Here is a 24237-nt window from a genome sequence, read left to right as displayed (position 1 = left end):
TGTAGTTGGCAGCTGAGAGCACTGTGGAAAGGTCTCGAGGGTGAGAGGTTTTTCCAGCCAGACCCAGAGGCAGCCAATGTCCCACATACATCTAGTTTCCTGAGGCGTAAAACAACAATCTGACTCACTGAATAACCTTCTATGTACATTTAATGTGCTGTCGACCACATTGTCCCATGTGTCACTGTCACAGGGAACGGTCCACTTCCGTGCCTTTGTCACTTTTCTGGGTAGAACTTGTGTGAGTGAGGTGATTTGCAGCATTGGGAACTAGTATGTCATTCAGACTGATCATATCATATTGATACTGCTTATAGCAGATCAATGTTGATGCACAATCCAACATTGATATTTTACAGTCACAAATACAGCATTTTGTTAGGTTGGAATACTTAGCCCCTCAGCATCCAGTTTGGATTAAGGCATCCTAAAAATACAAAAGATTCTATAATTACAAAACTATTACACAAAGTTGGTTGTAAGCAGCACTAATTGATTATTTTGGTCACTTGACTCATTGTCAACTTATAAAGTTGTTATGGCAAGTGTCCAATAAAATTAAAAAGCCTCTGCCCAACTTGAAAAATATTTGCAAAAGAATTTCTTCAAGTAGCCAATAAACAGTCAGCAGACAGTCAAACAAACTGCAATGTCGTAGATTAATTCAAAATTCCAACAGTAAATGAGACAGTGTTTACACACCTAGCAGACATGGAGCAACATTAGCATTCATTTGGAGTCAAGTTTCTGTCCATACGATTAAAATTACATTATCTTTTTACTACCAACTCCAGAAGGAAAATATCTGAATCTTTAGCTACTAAAATGCTCGACTAGGTTCACCAACCATTGGTTCTGGGCATGTACAATACATTGGGTCTGAAAACAGCTGCAATGCAGAGGAGAGCGGTTAAGATGAACCAAAATAGTTATGTTAAGGGCTGTAAAATCAAAACAAAGAAGATAATGTCTGTAAGAAATTCTTTCACATTACAAAATAATTTGTTCCTTTGTTAATGTAAAAATATTGATTAGTGCATCTTTAACCAGAAGCATTGAAACAAAAGAATGATGAATTTCTTACAGTAGTAAACCCAAAATACAAAAAAGTCTCAAGGAACTGATCTTCTCTGAGCACAATGCAATAATAAAGTTGATGAGATCACCAAAAGGTTATTTTTTCTAATGTATATTTTAATGTAGAGAGTCTGATGTTTATTCATTCTCGGGCAAACAGCCCAATCCAGTCTGACAGTAAGTTGGTTTACAACGCAGCACTGTTGTGTGTGCAAGTGATGTTGTTATCATACATATTGTTTTACATTCATCATTCCTGTCCATGACAAGATAATTCTGGTTTATCCTGGTTCCCTCCTTCAGGACTATCCTGCATTCTGCTGTGTGATAAGCCATTTTTGCTACATGGGCTATTTACACGGCCCGTCCACAGTACACACTCTAGGTTTTCTCGCACACATATACATAATGCATAACGCATAGTCAGCCCTTCTGTTCATGCAGCCCGATCCAGTGGATGTTCTTTTTCTTTGTCAACACAGCAAGAGAGAAGCCTTGAGTTGAGGCAATGACTGCCTGATAATATTGAAACACAGTATGATGGTATTATCACATTATCATAATCTAGAATGCTCATCAAAATAATTGTGAAGAAAGTCTGAAATGCAAATGAGCAATGCAGAGATTTATTGTAAAAAAAAAAATCACTTTATATTTTCTTAGACAATGATAGTGTTACTGTACTTTAACTTAAATTGTGTTTGTGAATGCTTTAACAGCCCAGTTTTAGAGAAGATCTAGGCCTAATTGATCTCTTTAGTAAAAGCCATTTAAAAAAAAAAAAAAAACACTTGTGTCCGATTAGTGTAAGTAAAAGAATGAAGTGATTAGTATTCATGTGCTCGTTGCTATAGCTCAGGAATGGTGTTTGCCCATTTACACCTTCACTTTAAGTACCTGAAATCAATGTTGATGCAAGCCAGATCAATGCCACTATTGATCTGCTGATTGAAACTAGTTGCAGTGGTTTAATTCAGCTGGATGGGTCCTGCAGAATGGGGGGAGGGGTGGAATCACTTGAAGGAACTGATCCTGAACCACTTTTGACCCTTTTAGTTATTAAGAAGGCAGCACTTCTGTTTTCATATAAACATGGTGTTGAGGAAAAACACAAATGAGTCTTTGTGTAACCAACTTCTTTGTGTCTGCTGGGGTAGCCTGATCATGAGACTTATGGCAGCGAGAGGAACCTCAAGAGTTCATCACACTGCTGAAATGAACAAAGCCTCATTACGCTGTGTTGTAGCTCTTTGTGTTTGTGTAGCTAGCATTTCGTTGCTGTCAGCATAATTCTTCTTCTGGGAAGTTGATCCAAATAGGAATTGCTTGTGTGTTTGTTTAAAGAAAGTTCAGTGGAAACAAACACAACCAGATAAAGGTCCAATACAGTCGCCGCCCCATCCTTCTTCAAACCGCTGTAACCCTATAAGACTGGTTTCGTGTCAGTATTGCTTGACATATTTAGCTAACCACAAAAATGTTACTGGTTATTCCAGGGCAATTTAGGGTAGTTTCTGTTTTAAGCAGTGTTGCTGGGGATGAATATATGAAGGTGACCAGCAAAGCGCCTGAGTCACCAGGTCTGGAATAGAAGCCATGTAAACAAATCTCTGTGACAGTTTACCTCGCTCTGGCTGTCAGAGTGGCACGGTCTGATGAAGTTTTAACTTTATCACAGTGCTGGAAGAATTTCCCACATTTTTCAACTTGACTTAAGTACCAATACCACAATATAAAAACACTTAGATACAAGTAAAAGTCCTGCATCCAAATGTTATTTATAAGTAAAAGTATTATCAGTAAAATGTGCTTTAAGTAACTGTTTCTTCAGTAAAATGGAAAACTGATTTTTATTTTAAATCATGAGAATGTTACATGAATGCATAAGCACAATTGAAGCTGGTCCATATGGAGCTAGTTTAAACTACTTCATATACAGTGAAGTGTTTCAGACACTTATAGACATCTGACATGACTAGGAGACCCAACAAGACACTGTTTTAAGAGGTCACAAGACAAATGGTTGGTAACCCCACATTGTTGTATTCTATCATCATTTCATATATTATGTCAAATCAAAATCTGTGAAGTAACTAGTAATTATATTCCATACATTTTATGTATGGAAATATAGTGCCCACCTTCCAATCTCCGATCACCCCCCCCCAAGTAAACATTAGCTCTGTCAGCACTGTTCATGTTTTTAGCAGCATTAGCTGCTAGCCGCTGAATCAGCCGATGCCATGTTTGCTGCTGTTTGGAGGCAATGGATAAGCTGTACAGATAATCAAGGTTAATTTTTCCAGAACTAAGAACTAAAGGGATTGTGCTTTTTACAAAAAACTCAGCTGTAAATGCATTTACTGTAAGTCGTTCTCTTGTCAAAAACGCATCCCTCATCGACAATAGGGCCCAACTTTGAAGAATAATTGTTTGCAGAAACATAAGCAGGCAGTTTAGGAAGATTAGGGTTTCATCCTATAATTAAAAGCCATTTCAGTAAGTGATTCACAAGAGTCTTGAACTCATGGAGGAGAAATCAGTTACAGCTGTGAAGTAATCTCAGAATCAAGGATCAGACAGAAGCCCGGTTATGGTTGAATATGGGACACGAATAAGGGAGATTTTTCGGAGGTATTTTTCAATACATCTGAGAACCAAAGGTCATTTTTAAAGCATACTTTCATTTACTGGCCATGACCTTCTGCTTGACTTTTCTGCCTCTATCGATGGGGAAAATCCTGTTTGAACAAGATTATAATACTTGGAGAGTAATTTACTGCAGAGCAAAGAGAGAGTCACACACGTACACACAAATAATGGATCCGCTCAGTGGTTCAGTTTGATTAATGGGCTGGTATACTGAATCTTGCTCACCATACCCAGGAATTTGCTCGGTTGCTACACAACAACATGCAGACCAGCAGGGAGCTTCATGTGCCATTTTCATCTGCTATAAAAAGGTGCTGTGTTTCGTGTGTAAGTTGATCAGTTTTGTGTCATCGGTTACATTTTCAGGGGAATTCCACATGAACTTTGGCACCTGAACAACACCTGAACAACAATGCAATCAGAACAGATGTGTGGTCTATTCACGATTACTCATTCTGTCTTTATGTCATCTTTCATAAGGTGTGGCTTATGTCCTGATTCCACTCTCCTCTCTCTAAATTTACTCCTTCATATTAAAACAAAAAAAAAGGCAAAAGCTTATGTTCCCTTAAGTTGCATATGGTGCATTGAGATGTCTTTTAAAACCAATTTAATGCTAAAGACAGCTTTAGTCTGGTCAAAGATTAAGCCAATCCAGTTTTATTTCACACAATTTAATAGTTCTCCTCTTTGATGGGAATGCACACTTATACAATCAAACTAGAGATGCACTGATACAGATACTGATATCAGATATTAGTCCGATACTGACTCAAATATCTGGATCTGTGATTGATGACAATAGGCCGATCTGGTATCCAAAACCATTATTTTGAGAAATAACAAATCAGTAAATTTACATAAATGTATTTATTTCTTACATTTTGATTTATAAAGTTCGGAAATGCAATGTTTAAGTCTAAAACATCTCCTTTAAAGCTGTTTTAATAAATATTTTACATCAACAATGGAAGAAGTGACAATGAGTAGGTGAGTAGGTTACATTTCTTTCTGTTAATGTTCTCCGTTCTGGGTGAAAGAAGACTGTTCAAGACAAAAACAACAGTTCGAAAACCGATGTTGACGTGCACAGAAAAATCATCCCCGATGTGTGAAGGTCTTTAACGAGCCTGATATTTCTAGCAGCAGTTGGTGGAGACTAAGACAGAGCTAAAAGTTATATATCCGATTGACAAATGGACAACTTCAAAATTAATTCTTATGTTACTGCCAGATGTGTTTAAAGGCAACTGTTCGCTAACACGTTTACCGTAAAAACTTTATGGAGTGACAATATGTTAATGTTGTACTTGGCTGCCCCCTAGTGGCTGAAAAGAAAGGACTCAATGCGAGTTAAATGTGCCAAAATAAACAAGCTGGAAAGAAATCTACAGCTGTCTACAGAAAGTAAGGGAGTCAACCCTGATTTTTTTGTTTAAACTAGAAAATTATCCATATAAATATATGGATGGAGGATGGATGGATTCAGGTGATTTCTGCTGCCTGCGTTTTTCTATTTATGGTTATGCCTTAAGCCTTTACTAGAATGAAATGGGCAGAAGGCTGGCAACCCCAGTGATGGTGAGCACAAACAAACAACCAGATTCATAAAGGCCATGTCAACAATTGATGGTTAAGGTGAGACGTTTACTATTTTTACTGCATTGTTATCTCACTGTTTTAAAGTGGAAGAGTAATGACTATAAACTTTCCACACAACAAAAACTTTGGTTGATTTTTAGCTTCCAGCACTTCTTCCCCATAGTAGTTTACCTGACCTTCAATTGTTTGACATGAATGCAACAGGAGCTGATCCAAAGTAATACACCGGTGACAGGCTTGGCGGCCAGAGACGTAATTAAATAAAGGTTCTGAAAGGTTCTAAAATCCCTAGATTTAGCCTCTGGGGCTTCAAGTTGGGCCCCAGAAATCTGAGGAATGAGAGGCCCTCCATGTGCTGTCAACGCTGCTGGCACAGTTTAATCCTGCACCGCTGGAAGAATACTGATGAGAAGTGCTCAGAGGGAGAGGACAGTGTGTGTGTGTGTGTGTGTGTGTGTGTGTGTGTGTGTGTGTGTGTGTGTGTGTGTGTGTGTGTGTGTGTGTGTGTGTGTGTGTGTGTGTGTGTGTGTTGAAAGCATTGACAAGCTCTGAGCCTTGACCCTGATGGACCCACGGTCCTATAATATATTTATGGGAGGTGTCACACAATATAGCTGGGCGATATCTAAAATGCGGGCTCTAGTAATAACGTACAGCTTTCAATGACGACATCGTGTACACGTCAGAGGTTCCAACAAGCTGATACACATCTCAGCACTCTGCCGGCTACCAACACAAACACAGGAGCGGTCTCGGGTGGAGTTTCACCAAGATGTTGGTTTTAAAAATACCAGGTTACATCATCACCAAGCCATGTTAGGTATTGTGCCTTTTCTATGTTATCAGTCCATGTTCATTGCGGCTTTCGAATCGTATCACCTCTAATAGGAGTTTCCATTTGAACTGTAACAAGTAACACAATGACTTGTTAAAGGGCATAAAAACACCACCATTTTTCACTGATGACTATCTTCATCAACCTTTTTTTTTAATCAACAATTTTTCTTTATGACAATCTTCTGCTTGCATTCACTTGCTGATTAATCTTTTTTAATACTAGAAAATGAAATGACTGCAATATTACTTATTATTCGACTGTTGCTTTTGGATGATTTGTTTTCAGTAAGATTCTATAAGGACAGATATGAACATTGTGTGACATGAAGTAGATGACTGTCTGCTCCCATCTAGTGGCTGTAACTTCATATTACAGCTTCTCAGAAGCTCTTAAAATACCTTTGAAACATTGTACTACAATAATGTTTTTTTTAAGGATAAGAGCAGCTGATATCAATGATCAGAAACACAGTGAGATGTTAGATGAACTAAAACTGCCAGATGCTACTTCAAAATAATAATAAAGTATTTGTGTTGCAAGTTTAGTGTCTGATTGTTCGTTCTGGGGGACACCAAATGTCTGACATGCTATAGAAAGGTCTTGTGTCATAACCACAAGTTTTTTGGCTGCTGCTGATTGCTCTAGCACCTATAAGAATGTGTACAATAAAACCTTTATGAGGGCACCCCATGTCACGTCTGTACGGGATTATTATTTTTATTGTATGCATGTTACCAATTATATCGGTTAATACATAAAGAGAAAATGTATTTTTCATTTGCTAAGTCAAGCTACATGGCAACAACGATGTTTTTTTTCAGAAATTAAACAAGGACGGATGTGTCAGTGTCTAAATATTAGCCAGCAGAGCAACTATCGTGTCGATTAACCACACTGTAACAGAACAATTAATATAAGATCTGTTTCTATTCCAATTTGATTCTAAAGAGTCAAAGAAAAAAAACTAATAAGGAGCCACCACTAGGTGTCATGCTCATGCTGGCCACAAGACTAACACTATTCATTCACAAAACCATTTTATGATGGATTAAATAATATTAGTTTTTTTATATATCAAATCATGTACAGTACAACTGACCTTAAAACTTCTGTCAATGTATCATTATTTTCAGTCATAGAAATACATTTGTCTTTTATCATGAAAGCACTGATGTTGCAGTGACTCTGACACGATCATTCTGACTAGACAAATTCAGTTGAAAAAGGATCAACCAGCTCCACCCTCCCCTACACATTTTAAGTCAGTTCAATGTGCCTTCACGTGTTCTCGTAAAACCATGAATAATGGTGAACTTGTTTGTTGTGTCACGATTTCCTTTAAGCGTCTGTGTGCTGTCAAACAAAGTACAAATATTACCCAACGTGAGAGAACAAACTAAGTAGTAATTACTATATATTTAGTTTTTACTGATAATCTTCACTATCTTACTCAGATTTTCTGAGCGATAATGTTTTCTGCATTACATCATATGTTTGCAAACTGTAGATCAATTACAATGTTAGGAGATAAAGTAGCCATTTTCCAAACAAACATGACACACTGACTAAACATGAAAAAGAAACATTTTTACTGTGTCATGGAGTAAATGTAAAAAAAAAAAAAAAAAAAAAGACTTGATAAGGAGTGTCTAGCTGGGGAATAATAAACAACTGTGTCCATCCTTCAAAAAAAAAGCAAAAACTTAAATATCAACAACATCATATGGACCTAAAACACCATCAACAACATTATACCATGTTATAAACATATTAATATAAATTCTAGTTTATAATAATGTAAAATGTGTCATTTCTGCCTGTATTCTCTACCTATTAAAGTTGGGCCTATAAGCTATTTGTACGGACAGTTGATCAGGTCCAACATTACTGACCCAGTGTGTTTGTCTGTGTTTGTCTGTGTTTGTTTGTGAGCATCCCCACACTGACACCTGATTGGCTCGCCCGTGCTCTCGCTCCTCCAATCACAAAGCCGCTCTGGCTCCGCCTGCCACATCACTAGCATGGCGGAAAACGGAGCAGGAATTCCGGCTATGCGCCGATGACAGCGTCGCCGATGGGGCAACACCGATTCTGACCTCCCTCTGGCGTTACGAATAACCAGCTGCAGGGCCACTTGGCAGCAGTGACCCCGCAGATACGCACAGCTGTGTGGGGGCCGACGGCTTGAGTCAGACTCTGAGGACGGCGGAGGAAGCCCTGATGCTCCTAGTTGGATCGGTGCCTTTTCTCCACACGAACTAGACTGATTATGGATTTGTTCGGGTTGCTGCATTTGGACGAGCTGTCCCATGGACTGGCAAACTTGTCCATGTTTCCATACTTTGACATAGCGCACTACATCGTGTCGATCATGGCTCTGAGGGAGCAGCCAGGTGAGTGACAACTTGCATGTGCGTTTCACAGTTTTCAGCAAGTTGTTGCAAGTTGATTTGCAAAGTTTTTGCAAGAGTTTTTTCCTGGTGAAACTTCGAGAAAATCCCTCATGGTGTCCTGGTATTGCAAGATCAAAACCCAGAAAGCCATGCAACCACTGGGGATCTTGTGTTGCAGTTAAATTAAAAGACAACACAAAGACAACACATTTAGTTGTATAGTCCCAATTTAAGTGTATTTATTTGTGCATATGATTTCGACACCTATGGTTGTGTCCTTTCTTGTCATAAGTACATTCATTATACATTCAAACTATTAGTCTCGTGCTATTATATGCTACATTTAAAAGCTTATTTATTTGTTTATTGACAGTTGCTTCTGTTATTTGGCCCACCCCACATATTACAACCCTGATAGGGATGGTAGGGTAGACTAAATAAGTAAATAGCACTTCTCTGAATAATTAAATCAAGTTTAACAGCACCACTCTACTCTAAAAGTTAAATTAACCCCTCTTATAAAAGGCCACAAAAACTGAACAATATATAGATAGATAGATAATGGGACCCACTGGTATTCTGCCATAATGAGTAAATAAATAAATAGCCAATGAATCTAACTTTAAAGCACAAAAGGCTGTTGAGCAACAGTTGATTGTACCAGCTCAGACCCAAGGCTGGCGCTGAGCCAATTTGTTATGTCACTGATATAGTGACTACAGTGACAGGTGGACTTTAACTGCACAGCGAGTCGACTTTCCATACGCACACACACAAACTCACAAGAACACACACACACACTTCATTGTAGTCCCGCCGCTGTGAATCTACAGTCTATTTTGGAACTTGCCTCGCAAAGAATCTGAGCTCCAGTGACCTTTTAACCCCCGGTCCTCTGCTCCCATCTATCCATCTATCTGTAGCTGAGAGACAGATGCACAGAGAGGGAAAAATATGGAAAAACAATATGCCAGAGATTAGCAAACACAACACGAAATCCTCATAACGGAGAGGATAGCGAAATAAATTCAATAAAACCAGAATAACAGTCAAGACATTTAACACTCAGGGAACAAGTGGAAGTTCTTCTTATTCCCAAAAAGGAAAGGAATGCCATAAACCCCTCAACACTCCTTTTGGTTTCTCTTTCCTTGGTTAACTCTTCCCCACCAGTCTGAGGATTCAAAAATACTGTACATGTTTATAAAACTATCACTACTGTGGAGTTATTTTAAGCAGATTTCTAAACATTGCTGTGAACGGATTGTATAGGACGCATGAGGACAGGGACTTTGAAGAGGAGCTGTGGCTCATTTGTCAATCAGGGCTTCTCTCTTCAAGGCCAAAAATAACCGGGGATAAGCCACTTTGTTTCGTCTCTAGCTATCCAGTTTCAAGAGTGAGAAGGGAATGTCTTATTTACGCGCTAGTGTGTATGTTAGGAGAGATGCTGTCCTGGTTTTTAATCAGCCTGCAGCAACAACTGAAATGTTTCTCAGCTACAAGACTTGTCTCCTTCTCCTTTTCTTTTGTGTAAATTTGTTAAAGATCTGGACTTGTATGCAATGCTAATATACTAATATACACTAAATATACTAATATAAGATACCTTTGCTCTCAGAAAAAAAGAGCAATTGAAGAAAACAAGCAGTTTGACATGTTGCAGCTGTGGTGTTCTTGGCCTGTATTTGCCAAATTTGACTTGCAAATGTGTTTAAATGCAAACAAGGAAACATGATCTTGTTCCTGTAAAGATGTGTTTCTAGCTCAGCAGGTCCAAACAGTCCAAACAGTATGAACAGTATTGTTATATGTAAACAAAGCATCATTATTTACCACCTGGAAGCTATCTGAAAAGCAACTGTTGCATACAATAAGATAAGATAATCCTTTATTAGTCCCGGAGAAATTTGCAGGATGACAGCAGCAGAGAGGATAGTTCAAAGAAGAGACATAGTAAAAAAACAGATCAAAAACAAGTATTATAAATAAGTATTAGCAGAATAGTAAATAAGTAAAAAAAGAAAAAGAGGTACTCTATTGAAATAACGCTTTATAAAAATCTCCATTATTTCTTATTAAGTTGGTGCTAAGCCGGTCAGGCTTAGATTTACTGCAAGAGCTAATTTGCTCTGGAACTAAAAGTGATGACATAACGACCCTGTTTACAATGTAAGCACTGTGCTGCACTTGTGAACTGAGTGCTATACTGCTACACTGCTAAAAGACTAAAAGCACTGATACTGAGGATTTATATCTGTAGGCCGAGGCTCTCACAGGAGGAAGGGATATGCATGACAGATGGGGTGCGGGACTCTTTCCTCTCTAACATTGCGGCACTTTTTTTTTTCTAAACTTCCTCCTCTTCTAACTGTTGCAAACATTAGAATTAAAATGTACACACAGAAGAAAAAAAACTGTCTGGTTGTGTCACTGTTGCAAAACTGAAAATGGGCACAAGAATAACAGTTAAAATCTGTTAACACTGATACTTCTCTTTGCTTTTGATGCTGCAGTTGCCACTCTAAACTCACTCTGTACTCACTTACTACTATTCTTTCTGGTATATAGCAAAGTTTTTCAAACTGCAAGGGGCACCTTACCAAGGGGGCGTGGGAGAGTTTAATGGGGTGATGGGGGATGAAGGGACAGATGTGAGGTCATGTCACTCTGTGTACTGAAAGTGACAGGTGCATACCGGTGTCCCAAAAAAGGAAGTTAGTAACTTAAGGCCCACTCACCAACCCCGTCAGTGGTTAGAGCAGCAGCAGTGTCTGTAAAACACAGCGGATGGAGACTTTTAAGGTACTATAAAACTTTAAGTGAGTCATAAGTCAAATATGAACACACAGATATAATACACATATTTGTTCAGTGTGGCGTACACTTTCAAAGGGATATAAATATCTCAGAATAAATAAATAGAACAAAGAAATAAACATCCAGAAATCCACTTATAACTCATTGAAAAAAAAGCACTACTAATATCTCTAGAACTAATATCTCTAGAAGTACTCTTGTAATAGCTGTCTGTACCTCCATGGGTACACCGCAAACAGGAACTGCTAACAGCTAATTCAACATACTTTAAATTAAGCTATTGCCAAAAATGTAAACAAATATAGGCTGAGAAATGGGGAGGAAGTTGTGTCCCACAGCTGACTCATCTCATGGCAACATTATACCCCTTGCTTCCTTCAACTAATATTCACTAACCCTGAGAGGTCAAATGATCTCTTATTTCAAAAAAAGCTAAGATTAGAAAAAAAGTCCCTAAAAGATGAATAGAGATATTTGTTTTCACAACCTCTCAGACTTATCTGGTAACCCTTTAGGAGGGGCCCAGACCCCCAGGCCAATGAGAATCACTGGACTAAACTATCTGACCAAATATAACGTTTAAAAAAAAAAATGTGTGTGTATATGATAGTATATCTCTCACAGGGGACATTTTACTGCAGAAGGATGATTATGAATGGCGGTCTTTTACTTAAAATGAAGTATTCTTACATTGTTGTATTGGTACTTGTAGTATTTTAAAGTTATTTTTCCATTCTATTATAGCATCAGAACTGTTCAAAATGATAATATTGTTAGCTATTTAAAAAAAAACTAATACTTGCTCACAACTTTGTACACTTTTTTTTAACTGGTAAACTCAACTGCTTATCCATCATTTCCATATTCTTTGAGTGGGAGCGAAGTTAAAAAGTGAGCCGAGCAGACAGAATCCACTGGGAGTCTGCAGAGGAGGCAGACAGAGTTATAAATCCTCCTGGTTTACCGATCACTCTCCAGGAGTCTATAATCTGCCTGTAAGCCTCAGATTACCAGTATGGTCCTGTGTGTGGCCATAGGGACTCTGGGCAGGTGGTTCAGGGTTGACTGACCGTTACCCGTCTGGGGTTAAGTAAAACAGGAATATCCTAGTGTACGTTGGCGGCATTAATTCTGGTAGAGTTAGACAAAGTTGGTTTAAGATAGTATTGGAACATCTCTGCAAAGGTCAATAGAGTTATTATATGAAGAATGTATAAATATCAATCTTAAGAACATCAGTATCTTAATACACAGCAGTTCACATGCTATTTGAGTTGCTTAAAACTCGTGCTGTTGCTGTAGTTAGCGTGTAAATGGTCTTGGTGGAAAAAAGGAATGAAGTGTTCTTTTCAAACAGGGCGGAAACAAAGAGGGAGCATTGATCATTATCTGCGGTGAACTGATATGATTTGTAACCGTAAATGCCGTGCCTCTGCTCTGCACTCTGAACCACAGAATAATGTAACTGTGCTTGACAAACCTCTCTGCAGTTGTTCCCTCTAACTAGTCAATATTAATACAGGGAAGAGACCAACATGTCAAACTCCACTTCTTTCTAAAACACTCATGTGCTAAATTTCAAAAGTGTTTCTACAACACTACTGTAGAATTCACAAATGATCTTTATGTCTTTACTAAATGGAACTTATATCCCCAAAGCTCATCTTGTAGGCATTATTACTGTCATTATATAAATCCCTCCACTATAATGAAGACAATATTTAATGCTTATTATGCTAAACATTTTACAACAACAGTGATTAGAGAGGTGTTCCCAGGCTTTTACAGACCCTGTGGGAATGCTAATACCTTATGTTTTGGAAGTATACTACGTGTATGGGACTCGGGGAAATCCCACGTCACAGTGATCCTGCTGATGGGCATACTTTTGTTATTGTGCAGGTGCTCTCGAGGTCTCCAGAGTCAGCCCCTTGGCCTGCTGGTTCAGCTCCATGCTCTTCTGTTTCGGTGGAGCCGTGCTGTCGGGCATCATGCTGGCCGAGCCGGTTGTTGCACCTTTGTCCAACAGCACCAGTATCCTGCTTGCTTCGATCACCTGGTAAATATCTTGAGACTGACAAAATAGAGTAAAGAAATAGAGAAAAGAGCAAGGAGGAGGGGGAGCAGGAAGTTAGAGGCCCCTCTGCAACTTTAAAAAAAAAAAAAAAAAAAAAAAAAAAAAAAAAAGTTCTCATTTGAAGAAATGTGCAGCTACTTGATTTCCCTGTAAAGGGAGCATGACATGTGGAAGACATTGAATGACACAAAGAGGTTGTTCTCAAGTTCCCACCTCTTAATATTAACCCTATAGCGCCCTCTAGTGGTGGTACATTGTATTACATTCTCCTCACAAAAAAAATAATACACAGCACCCTCTTCTGGTGAAGTTTGGCACTTCATAGAAACTGGCAAGTGATACTGTCAAAATGTTTAATGAACACATAGTTGACACTCAGCAGGATCTGAGGTGTGTGTGTGTGTGTGTACTCTTTATTTAAACCATATGTGTCTCTCTACAGGTACCTAGTGTTTTACTGCCCCATGGACCTGGTGTACTGTAGTGCTGCCCTGCTGCCTCTCAGGCTGGTGCTGTCAGCGATGAAGGAGGTGACCAGGACATGGAAGGTGCTCGGGGGGGTCATCCAGGCACACGGCAAATTCAAAGACAGCCTGCTGGTTATGATAGCCAATGGATGGGCTAAAGGTCGGTAGCTGATGGTGCATGCAGAAGGATTTTTAAATGGAATTTTTCTATTAATATTAATCTGTATTAAGCATATGTTTCTTTTCTTTCCCCCCACTAGGTGCTGGAGGTGGTCTGATAAGTAATTTCGAGCAGCTTGTTCGAGGCGTATGGAAACCAGAGACTAATGAGCTCCTAAAAATGTCTTAGTAAGTCTTCTGCAGGATTATTATCGATATTGCATCAGTGATTTATTTGCTCCTATAAAACTACATTTTTAATAAAATTGCTGAAAGTGTATTGCGGTGTGTTTAGTCTAATGTCAAATTTAAAGGAATAGTTTGACATTTTGGGAGATGTGCTTATTTACGAAATGGCTACATGACATTTCTTTGCCTGACAATGTCTGGCACATAACCCCTCATGTAAAAATACAACTTGTTTTGCACAGATTAAACAAACTAGTTTTTTGAGCTTTATATTTGCTGGTAAGCAGATAAAATAAGGTGTTTGGCTCATGGTTATACCTTTTTATATTTACCCTATAGACATGACAGTTGTATTGATATTGTCATCTACCTCTCAGCAAGAAAGCTAATAAGCCCATTTCCCCAAATGTATTACTATTTCGAACCAAACATGGTGTCCCTCAACAAATCTGGGGATTTGCTGCAACTGGCACCTATGTATATATACAATTCATATCCAATATGGTCTCTTTGTTACCTTAAGGCAGCAATAAAACCTGATTTGGGTTTACTCAAGAGGAGGCCACGTACATCTGCAGTGATGATTTTGTCTCCAATTTAGCTCATTTGTGTATAATAGTTGAGGCACATAAGATGTGATGTCTTTCAAGTGTGATCATAAAGCAATCACCCTTACTAGTTGTTTATTTTGATCATATATTATGTCATAACAAATCTCTTATTGTCTGTTCAGTCCCACCAAGATCACCCTGATAGGAGCGGTGCTGTTTGCTCTGCAGCAGACCCACTACCTGCCTCTGCAGACGCACCACCTGATGCTCATCTACACCGTCTTCACCGTCGTCAACAAGGTCAGTCTGTGACCTTGAGAATAAACACCCAAGGTGGTAGTTATTAAGATGCACCACAAACCAATAAGGCACGTTTTACCTACGAAAAAAAATCTAAAACAATTTCATACCATTCTTTGTTTATTATTTGATCTTTAGTCGGGTATATAAAATGTTTTGATGCCGTGGCTCCGTCTTTTAAATGACCTTTCTCCTTCAGCTTTTTTGAAGTTTGAGCTGTGGTGACTCACATTAGCTCGGTATTACCCGCAGGGCTGGGGCTTTTGCATCATTTTCATCAGCTTGCATCATCCTCTCTTCTCTTCTTTGGGAAACTTGTGCTCTTGACTGAGACACAGATAAATCTACCATGTCTTCTTTCAACTCTCATTCTTTTAGCTCTCTCCGCCTCTGATCCGTCAAATTAACGCAGAGACATTTCATCAGATTCAAAGTCTTGCGTCCAAATCTTCTATTTATCAGGTTGCATTCCTGATGATGCAGATGTTATACTCTCATCCCCCTAATTACTAAGTGTGTTTATATGCAAGGTAGGCCAACATCATATTGGCTATCAATAAAGTGACAAATTATATACAACTCGTACTTTTCTGTAGGTTCAACACCACAAGCAAGTCTTTTCACACACAAGTAGTCATGTGATCCACTGTTGAATATACTGATTATAGCTGCTATGGTGAAGGATTATGAGACACTTCCAACATTTAGTTTCTGTTTTGACACATTCATCTTCTTTTTTTCAGTCAAGGATGATGCTGACAGGCTCCTCCGCCTCACCATTCGCTGTCATCGAGTCGGCCGTCTACAAGACCCTCTTCACTGGCAGCTCCCCTTATGCTGCCCTCACCGACGAGACAAAGAACAGGTGTATCGATCACGGTGCAACCAACGGGGCGACCTCCACCGCCGGAACCAAAGAGATTGGCGAGAATGGAGCAGCGGTGAAAAAGACCCCGGTTTCTCCAGTCAAGGGACAAAGTGGATCGCTCAAAGCCAAAGAAGAGTCAGAGAACGCAGATAAAACAGACTGCAAGAAGAAAAAATAGTCAGCCTCCGCCCCATAGCGCCTTTTCACCTCTAAGCAGGGTTGTGGAGTCATTTCTGATTCAGATTTGTCACGTCAGTACTTCAACTTTTGTCACGTCAGTACTTCAACTTTATGTGCTATTTTTCTTTTATCAAGACATATGTGACCGTCTAAACAATATGTCTATTATTCATTACTTAGACTGCAATTTAAATCTGACTGCTGAAATAGAATTTAAATAAGAGCTGACTCCAACCAACCTTGCACCTTATTGTGAGATAATCACCCCGTCCTTAAAGTACTGTGATATGACTGCTGTTGGATGTGAACGTCATACTATCCACGGGCTGTGGATAGTATTTGTAGTACAACGTGTAGCTTAATTTTTAATATATATTTATAATGAGTTAAAACTGTTGGCTTGTATCCTTGGGTTTTTGGGAACAGAGCTGTGCACCTGCTGATCTTTGAATGTCTATGTATCTTTTTTCTGCTTCATGTAAATGCTATATTTCCTACTCTGAAATGGTGAGAAACATTTTATAAAAGAAATTATATATTACAATACTCAGATATTTTATTCTATTTATATTAAATGATTTCACACTTGAATGAACATTTCAAAATAGAAGACACTTTTTGATTGTATTCTGTTTCTTTGGTGAATGCTTTGAATTACACTTAAAAGCATGAGAATAAACGGGTTAAATGCACTATAAAATGGGTTTTGTGATTTCTTGCCTCTTTTGCTTTATCAAACAGATTTATGCAGTTCAGTGACCATGGACCCAACTTAATATTGCCTCACTTTAAAGCACCAAACAGATCATTAGTCACATTCTAAAATGTTTAGGTCCCTGATATAAATACCCTTATTAATACAGAATCAAACATCATGTAGCTATCTTAGCACATTTGTTCACAGTAGACTTTGTCAAATGTTAACTGGTATCCTAATTAGTTGCTGGTGAGTTGATAAAAAGCAGCGCAGCATCCAGAAGTTACCTCCTCCATAGGCTGAAACATTGCATCAGTGTAACATCAGCACCTGATTGATACCTCAGCCTCTTTTAAGAGCTTCTGGAGAGAGAGATCCCCCAAATCCCCCCCAATTCTCATCTATGTAACCTCAGACGGCAGAAAAACCCCATTCGAATACAAATTAAGAACGGATGAGTAGTGGTGGACGGGACGGGACGTTGAAGAGAAAAGAGAAGACGATCAAAAGCAATACCGGCTGAGATGATGATGTACCTGCCTCTCATACGTCTCGAGTCCACAGATGTCAGATGTATGCATGTCAGTAACAAGCTTGCATCTGAAAGTGTTTGCTGCAAAACTGCTCAGTGTTAGCGTGTGTGTGTGTGTGTGTGTGTGTGTGTGTATGTATGTGCGGGTGTGTGTGTTGATCTTCGTGACTCTAATGGCGAACTATGTGACCTGGAAAACTGAAAGACACGTTAATAAGCCGTTGTTTTCCTCACGCTGCCTCCCATGATAAGAAGGCAGGTGACATGACGAACGGCTCAGAGCCCCAAAGTTCCCAGACATTTCTCTTAATGAGGTCCAGACCTGTGTGACCCCATCACATTTACTCACTGAACTGAGAGCCTCCCCCACCCACTGTCGAGCCCCTGCGTGTTTTGCCTGCGCTTCACCTGCTCAACGACACATCTCTTCAGCCTCCTTTATATGCCCAGACACATGCCTGTTTTCTAGTTGTCCGGTGCAGAAAATGTATCTTTAAATATACTGCCTTACATACACGCATACAAATTATACACACAAAGCATGCACACATTCCCACACAGTGGTGACTAGTAGTAGAGGTCATAGATAAAGCAAAGATGTGGTATAATATGTCTCAGAAATATCAGATTTTCCTGCTTTCCATCCCACAACACACAGGATGCATAGACACAATGCAAGGATACTGCATGCGCACACATTCCTATACACATGACTTTGAACCCACAGTCTAAGTAGAGGTCAGGGACGTACTAAGACCATGGCATGGCATACCACACACACACACACACACACACACACACACACACACACACACACACACACACACACACACACACACACACACACACACACACACGACAGATTGACAGCTTGGCTAAATACTGGGAGGCCATCAGGGTACGTCTGACACCGACAGCTTGAATCCGTGACCTTTTTTGTTGTAGCTTTTTTATTTTGTTCCTCATCATTTAACTCAAAGGATGAATCTAGAGATATACTTTATTTTTCATAATGTCAACAAATCCCAAGAAAGGAGCATATTAAATTATGGATTGATCCCACTAACAAGATCTGTCATGACTATGAACACATGGACTGGCACTGTAGTTTATTTTGAAGCAATTCCAAATGCTGAATGGTGAATCAGCATCATAAAATAGTCCACCTATAAATACAATAGTTACTAATGTTTGAGTAAGCTTTGCAAAAAACTGCGGCATCATTTCACACAATTCACTAGTAATGTGAAACAGACAGACTACCTCACTTTAAGTTGCTCACTCATTGACTCATTTTCTCTTTGAAGTTAATGGTGACAAAGACCAAGAAGAGAGAACACATTTCTCCAATTCGTAGATCCCTGCACTGGCTTCCAGTTATATAGAGAATTGATTGAAAGGCCCTACTTATCTTATTTAAGTCACTCAATGGTCTGGGCCCAACATATATCGCAGATTTGGTGGCTGAGTACAAGCTGGGTAGGTCTCTCAGATCTGCAGGGTTCGGTCAGTTAGTGGTGCTAAGAGTTCAAATGTGGTGAAAACAGCTTCGGGACATTACGCTGATTACTGCTGGAATCAGCTCCCCTTGGAACTAAGATATTTTCCAACGGTAGCCATTTTTAAAATAATGCTGAAGACAGTTTTTTCCACAGCATTTAATTACTTAGTTTTATAGTACTTTTATTTATTTTAATGATGTGGTTTGTTGTCTTTAATTGTATTTATCTTATTATATATTTATATCCTTATCATTTGCCTGTAAAGCACTTTGAATGACCTCTGTGATAAGAATTTCTTTTCCTCATAATTTTGTTGCAAAATATTAATGATTGCAGCAGTTTTTAGTAAGGAAACATCTGTGACTATTAAAGTGCTCTATTACCTTAATCTATAATATAAATGGATTAACCAAAAATCTCACGCAGTGTTATAAAATGCCGTGATACAACCGACATGACGCCATTACATCATGGCTATATTACACAGATTATATTACATGGTTTTCATTCCATAATTAGGCTTTATCATATAATTTGAACCTTCAGTCTCAACTGAAACACACACTCTGAGTTTCAAACTCAATAAATGAAGCTCTAAAACACTTTTGGAAGGATCTTAACATCCACTGCTTCCTGAAGGATAGAGCCCCTGTTGTTGACTGGTGCAGGACAGGTGATTACCACTTGGTGGCGTGAGGAGGCGACATTTCTGATGGCTAGATGCCTGGGAACTGACAGGCTGGCCAGCAGCTGCAGGCAAGAAGGGATGGGGACAGGAGGGGACCCTCTCTTTGCAGAGCCAATGGTTGCTGCCTGCATGTGTGTGATCTGGTTTAGCTGTGCTTGTGAGGATTGACTACAGGCAGGTCACCTTTCTTATGAGGACATTCGAGGTTGGGAGAGCATTTTGTATGGACTAAAATCCAAAATAACTTCTAAAACATCTACATTTCCCTCACAGATGTCTTGAAGGTCAAATGATAATTTAAAAAAAACAACAACAGTAAAGGTTTTTAGGGACTCTATTGTCTGCTTTACCTCCCTACGGACCTCTAAAGTATAGCGAAACTAGCCAACCTGCATGTAGATACGTGTGTGTGCGTCAGTTGCTCAGTGTCGGTGCATGTGCATGTGACACGCAGAGTGGCAACAAAGGCCGAGTCCATCAAAAAGGCACAAAGAGCCTTGGGGCTCACACACATGCATACCTACAAACACTAGTGCGCCCATGCACGCTCTCTCACCAAATCCATCCAACCACCAGTGAAACCAAGGCCCTTTGTTTTCTGCTATTTCTCAAAAGAATCAAACATGACCTGTTATGGCATCTTTGTTCATCATCAGCCAATGTTTGTCCTTATTTATATAGTTGTTGTTCAACCATTTTTGATTTTGATGATGACCAAAAAATTGTATTTACAATTAGCACTTTTGCCTAATTCCAGCCAGTATGAGTCATCTCATTGACATTTTGCTCCACCAGACCTGCTATCACTCTATGAAAATAACTGTGAAAGTGTTAAACTGGCTACAATCTTCTGGCTCCTGGCTCTGCACCTGCTCCATCTCAGTGGTGTCTAAACGTGATCTCTCAGACTGGACGTTGTTTGGCCTCTCACCACACACTGACATGATCTCTATTGGGACCATGTGCTCCCTCTGAGCTGATGTCTGCCATGGATGATTTATCACTTAAAAATATACAAAAGTGATGGAATAAAAAAAGTTTTATACAGTAACAGCAAAATGCGTGGCAATAACTATTTTTCACTGACAACTCCTTCCTTTTGGGATTTTTTTTTAATGATCAAAGTGTCAAATGACTCTGCGGGTGATGCAATCAAACTCATTATCTCTTCAAGTGAGATGAAAGTAAGGAGAGAACTGCTTGAGACCACACAGGAAAAGACTCAGTTAGGGAAGTTAGGCAGAAGGAAGGAGAAAGGCAGATAGGGGGCAAGAAAGAAAGAAAGAAAGAAAGAAAGAAAGAAAGAAAGAAAGAAAGAAAGAGAGGGGGGAATATTAACTGGAGGAGAGTAAGAAAAATATGTGGGGACCACATGCTGTAGGAATAAGGACTCACATCAGGGTATCAAGACAAGGTTGTGGTGTTGTATATATGGCATCTCTTTTTCTCTCTCTCTCACACAGACACTCAGTCACACACACACACACACACACACACACACACACACACACACACACACACACACACACACACACACACAGACATACAAACACAGAAGTCTCTTCAGAGAGCTCCAACTGAATGGGAAACCAAACAGCCAAAGTCTACCACTATTCAAGATTTGACTTGTAAAGAACAGCTGCGAGGAGAATGCCAAAAAATGGAGCTTCTATAACGGGACTAGAAAGCTGGCTGTGTGTGTGTGTGCGTTTGTTTGTGAGAGAGTGAGAAACAGAAACACTGGAGAATGAAAGGGTTATGTTGATATTTCAGTTTCTTTGCACTTAAATTAGCAAAGTTTGGCACATCACTTCATTATTTATATTGACATGTTAAAGAATCATAAAAATACTCAATACTCAAAATATCAATGTGCTTTCATTGTAGAATTTTGTTGCTTGGAATACGGGGCTTACAATTTTTCTGTGTTTGCTTGATGAAAATAAGCAAATATTTGCCAACAAATTCGCCATATTAAATTAAAAGGTATATAATATGAGATTGGGAGCATTTTTGATTGCCTCTAAGCAGTTCTCAACATGGCAACGCCTGAAGCCCAATGGCTAGCTAACAGTGCTAACACTACAAACTACTGCAAAATAGCTGACAGAGCAAACAGCGTTTACCCGAGGGGGAACCAGAGGGTGAATGCTACCCTTCAGCGGCATATGAGAGCAATGCAGAGCGGCATGGGGCATGCTCAATGCACGAATCAACTTTGTTCTCTGCTCATGTAGCCATTACTCCACTATATCTTAATATAGAAGATAGTTTTGCAGCTATATTAATGCTCTGAATGTTGTAGATTACGACTTTAAAAGATGACGGTATGTCAATGTGTTCACAACTTGTTTCCGCTGCCCTCAAGTGGCCAAAAAGTTCTATAGCAGCAGGTTTAACCAATCATACTTATTGAGAGTGGGCCTGAACTCGTTTTTTAGCACCTGCCATTTAGCTACTGTTTTCCAGACAATTCATTCCACAATGTCTCAACAAACATGCTAACGTGTTAAACACATTAGCATGCAGATTGTACGCTAGGAAGGCCACTTTAATTGTTTGTCATTGAAAATTAAAACTGTCCAAAGGGGAGAGTAGAAGATACAGTGTGCTTCTAATGAATATTTGTGCATGAGTGACCTTTAAAACATGCAGGGTCTCTGGAAAGGAACTCTGCCAAATTCAAAGTTCTCAATGCTCACATTATCCATGTTTTATTGAGACTGTGAGACTCAAAATAGATACTACATTCAATTTTAGGGGGAATTTTTGTGGCTTTAAAATGTATAAATGAAGAGTCAATTAATGCTAAAGTGCAGTTTTGAACTACATAGGTACAGTGGGGCAAAAAAGTATTTAGTCAGCCACCAATTGTGCAAGTTCTCCCACTTAAAAAGATGAGAGAGGCCTGTAATTTTCATCATAGGTATACCTAAACTATGAGAGACAGAATGGGGGGAAAGAATCCAGGAAATCACATTGTAGGAATGAATTAATTGGTAAATTCCTCGGTAAAAAAAAAAGTATTTGGTCACCTACAAACAAGCAAGATTTCTGGCTCTCACAGACCTGTAACTTCTTCTTTAAGAGGCTCCTCTGTCCTCCACTCGTTACCTGTATTAATGGCACCTGTTTGAACTTGTTATCAGTATAAAAGACACCTGTCCACAACCTCAAACAGTCACACTCCAAACTCCACTATGGCAAAGACCAAAGAGCTGTCAAAGGACACCAGAAACAAAATTGTAGACCTGCACCAGGCTGGGAAGACTGAATCTGCAATAGGTAAGCAGCTTGGTGTGAAGAAATCAACTGTGGGAGCAATTATTAGAAAATGGAAGACATACAAGACCACTGATAATCTCCCTCGATCTGGGGCTCCACGCAAGATCTCACCCCGTGGGGCCAAAATGATCACAAGAACGGTGAACAAAAATCCCAGAACCACATGGGGGGACCTAGTGAATGACCTGCAGAGAGCTGGGACCAAAGTAACAAAGGCTACCATCAGTAACACACTACGCCGCCAGGGACTCAAATCCTGCAGTGCCAGACGTGTCCCTCTGCTTAAGCCAGTACATGTCCAGGCCCGTCTGAAGTTTGCTAGAGAGCATTTGGATGATCCAGAAGAGGATTGGGAGAATGTCATATGGTCAGATGAAACCAAAATAGAACTTTTTGGTAAAAACTCAACTCGTCGTGTTTGGAGGAGAAATAATGCCGAGTTGCATCCAAAGAACACCATACCTACTGTGAAGCATGGGGGTGGAAACATCATGCTTTGGGGCTGTTTTTCTGCAAGGGGACCAGGACGACTGATCCGTGTAAAGGAAAGAATGAATGGGGCCATGTATCGTGAGATTTTGAGTGAAAACCTCCTTCCATCAGCAAGGGCATTGAAGATGAAACGTGGCTGGGTCTTTCAGCATGACAATGATCCCAAACACACCGCCCGGGCAACGAAGGAGTGGCTTCGTAAGAAGCATTTCAAGGTCCTGGAGTGGCCTAGCCAGTCTCCAGATCTCAACCCCATAGAAAATCTGTGGAGGGAGTTGAAAGTCCATGTTGCCCAGCGACAGCCCCAAAACATCACTGCTCTAGAGGAGATCTGCATGGAGGAATGGGCCAAAATACCAGCAACAGTGTGTGAAAAGCTTGTGAAGACTTACAGAAAACGTTTGACCTCTGTCATTGCCAACAAAGGGTATATAACAAAGTATTGAGATGAACATTTGTTATTGACCAAATACTTATTTTCCACCATAATTTGCAAATATATTCTTTAAAAATCAGACAATGTGATTTTCAGGATTTTTTTTTCTCATTTTGTCTCTCATAGTTTAGGTATACCTATGATGAAAATTACAGGCCTCTCTCATCTTTTTAAGTGGGAGAACTTGCACAATTGGTGGCTGACTAAATACTTTTTTACCCCACTGTATATAGCAACTACAAACCGCTTCTTCAGAGATAATGACTGTAAGACTCTTCAGTTAGTTTCATGCATTTGGTTTTCTGGTATTTTGTGGAATTATAGCCAAATTTCTTGAGGGCACTTTGATACTGAGATGTTGGCATTTCATTTTAACTCTGGTTGGATGTTCTGCTGGTGCTCCATATTGGTTTCCTGTTCCACCTTGTAAAC

At 39.4% G+C, this 24237-nt stretch overlaps 1 protein-coding gene across 1 annotated transcript; it reads left to right on the top strand.

Moving 5' to 3' along the window:
* Positions 1–8201: 8201 nt before the first annotated feature.
* tmem38b (transmembrane protein 38B) lies at positions 8202–16865 on the top strand. The gene is made up of 6 exons (XM_054612689.1): positions 8202–8562; positions 13285–13441; positions 13902–14086; positions 14187–14274; positions 15008–15125; positions 15869–16865. The coding sequence occupies exons 1-6, from the start codon at positions 8439–8441 to the stop codon at positions 16169–16171; spliced, it is 975 nt and encodes a 324-aa protein (XP_054468664.1). The 5' UTR covers positions 8202–8438; the 3' UTR covers positions 16172–16865.
* The last annotated feature ends 7372 nt before the right edge of the window (positions 16866–24237 follow it).

Source organism: Anoplopoma fimbria, chromosome 14 (assembly GCF_027596085.1).
Source record: "Anoplopoma fimbria isolate UVic2021 breed Golden Eagle Sablefish chromosome 14, Afim_UVic_2022, whole genome shotgun sequence".
NCBI classification, from domain to species: Eukaryota; Metazoa; Chordata; class Actinopteri; order Perciformes; family Anoplopomatidae; genus Anoplopoma; species Anoplopoma fimbria.
Note: the sequence above shows the minus strand (reverse complement) of the source record. Positions and strands in the feature narration are given on the sequence as shown.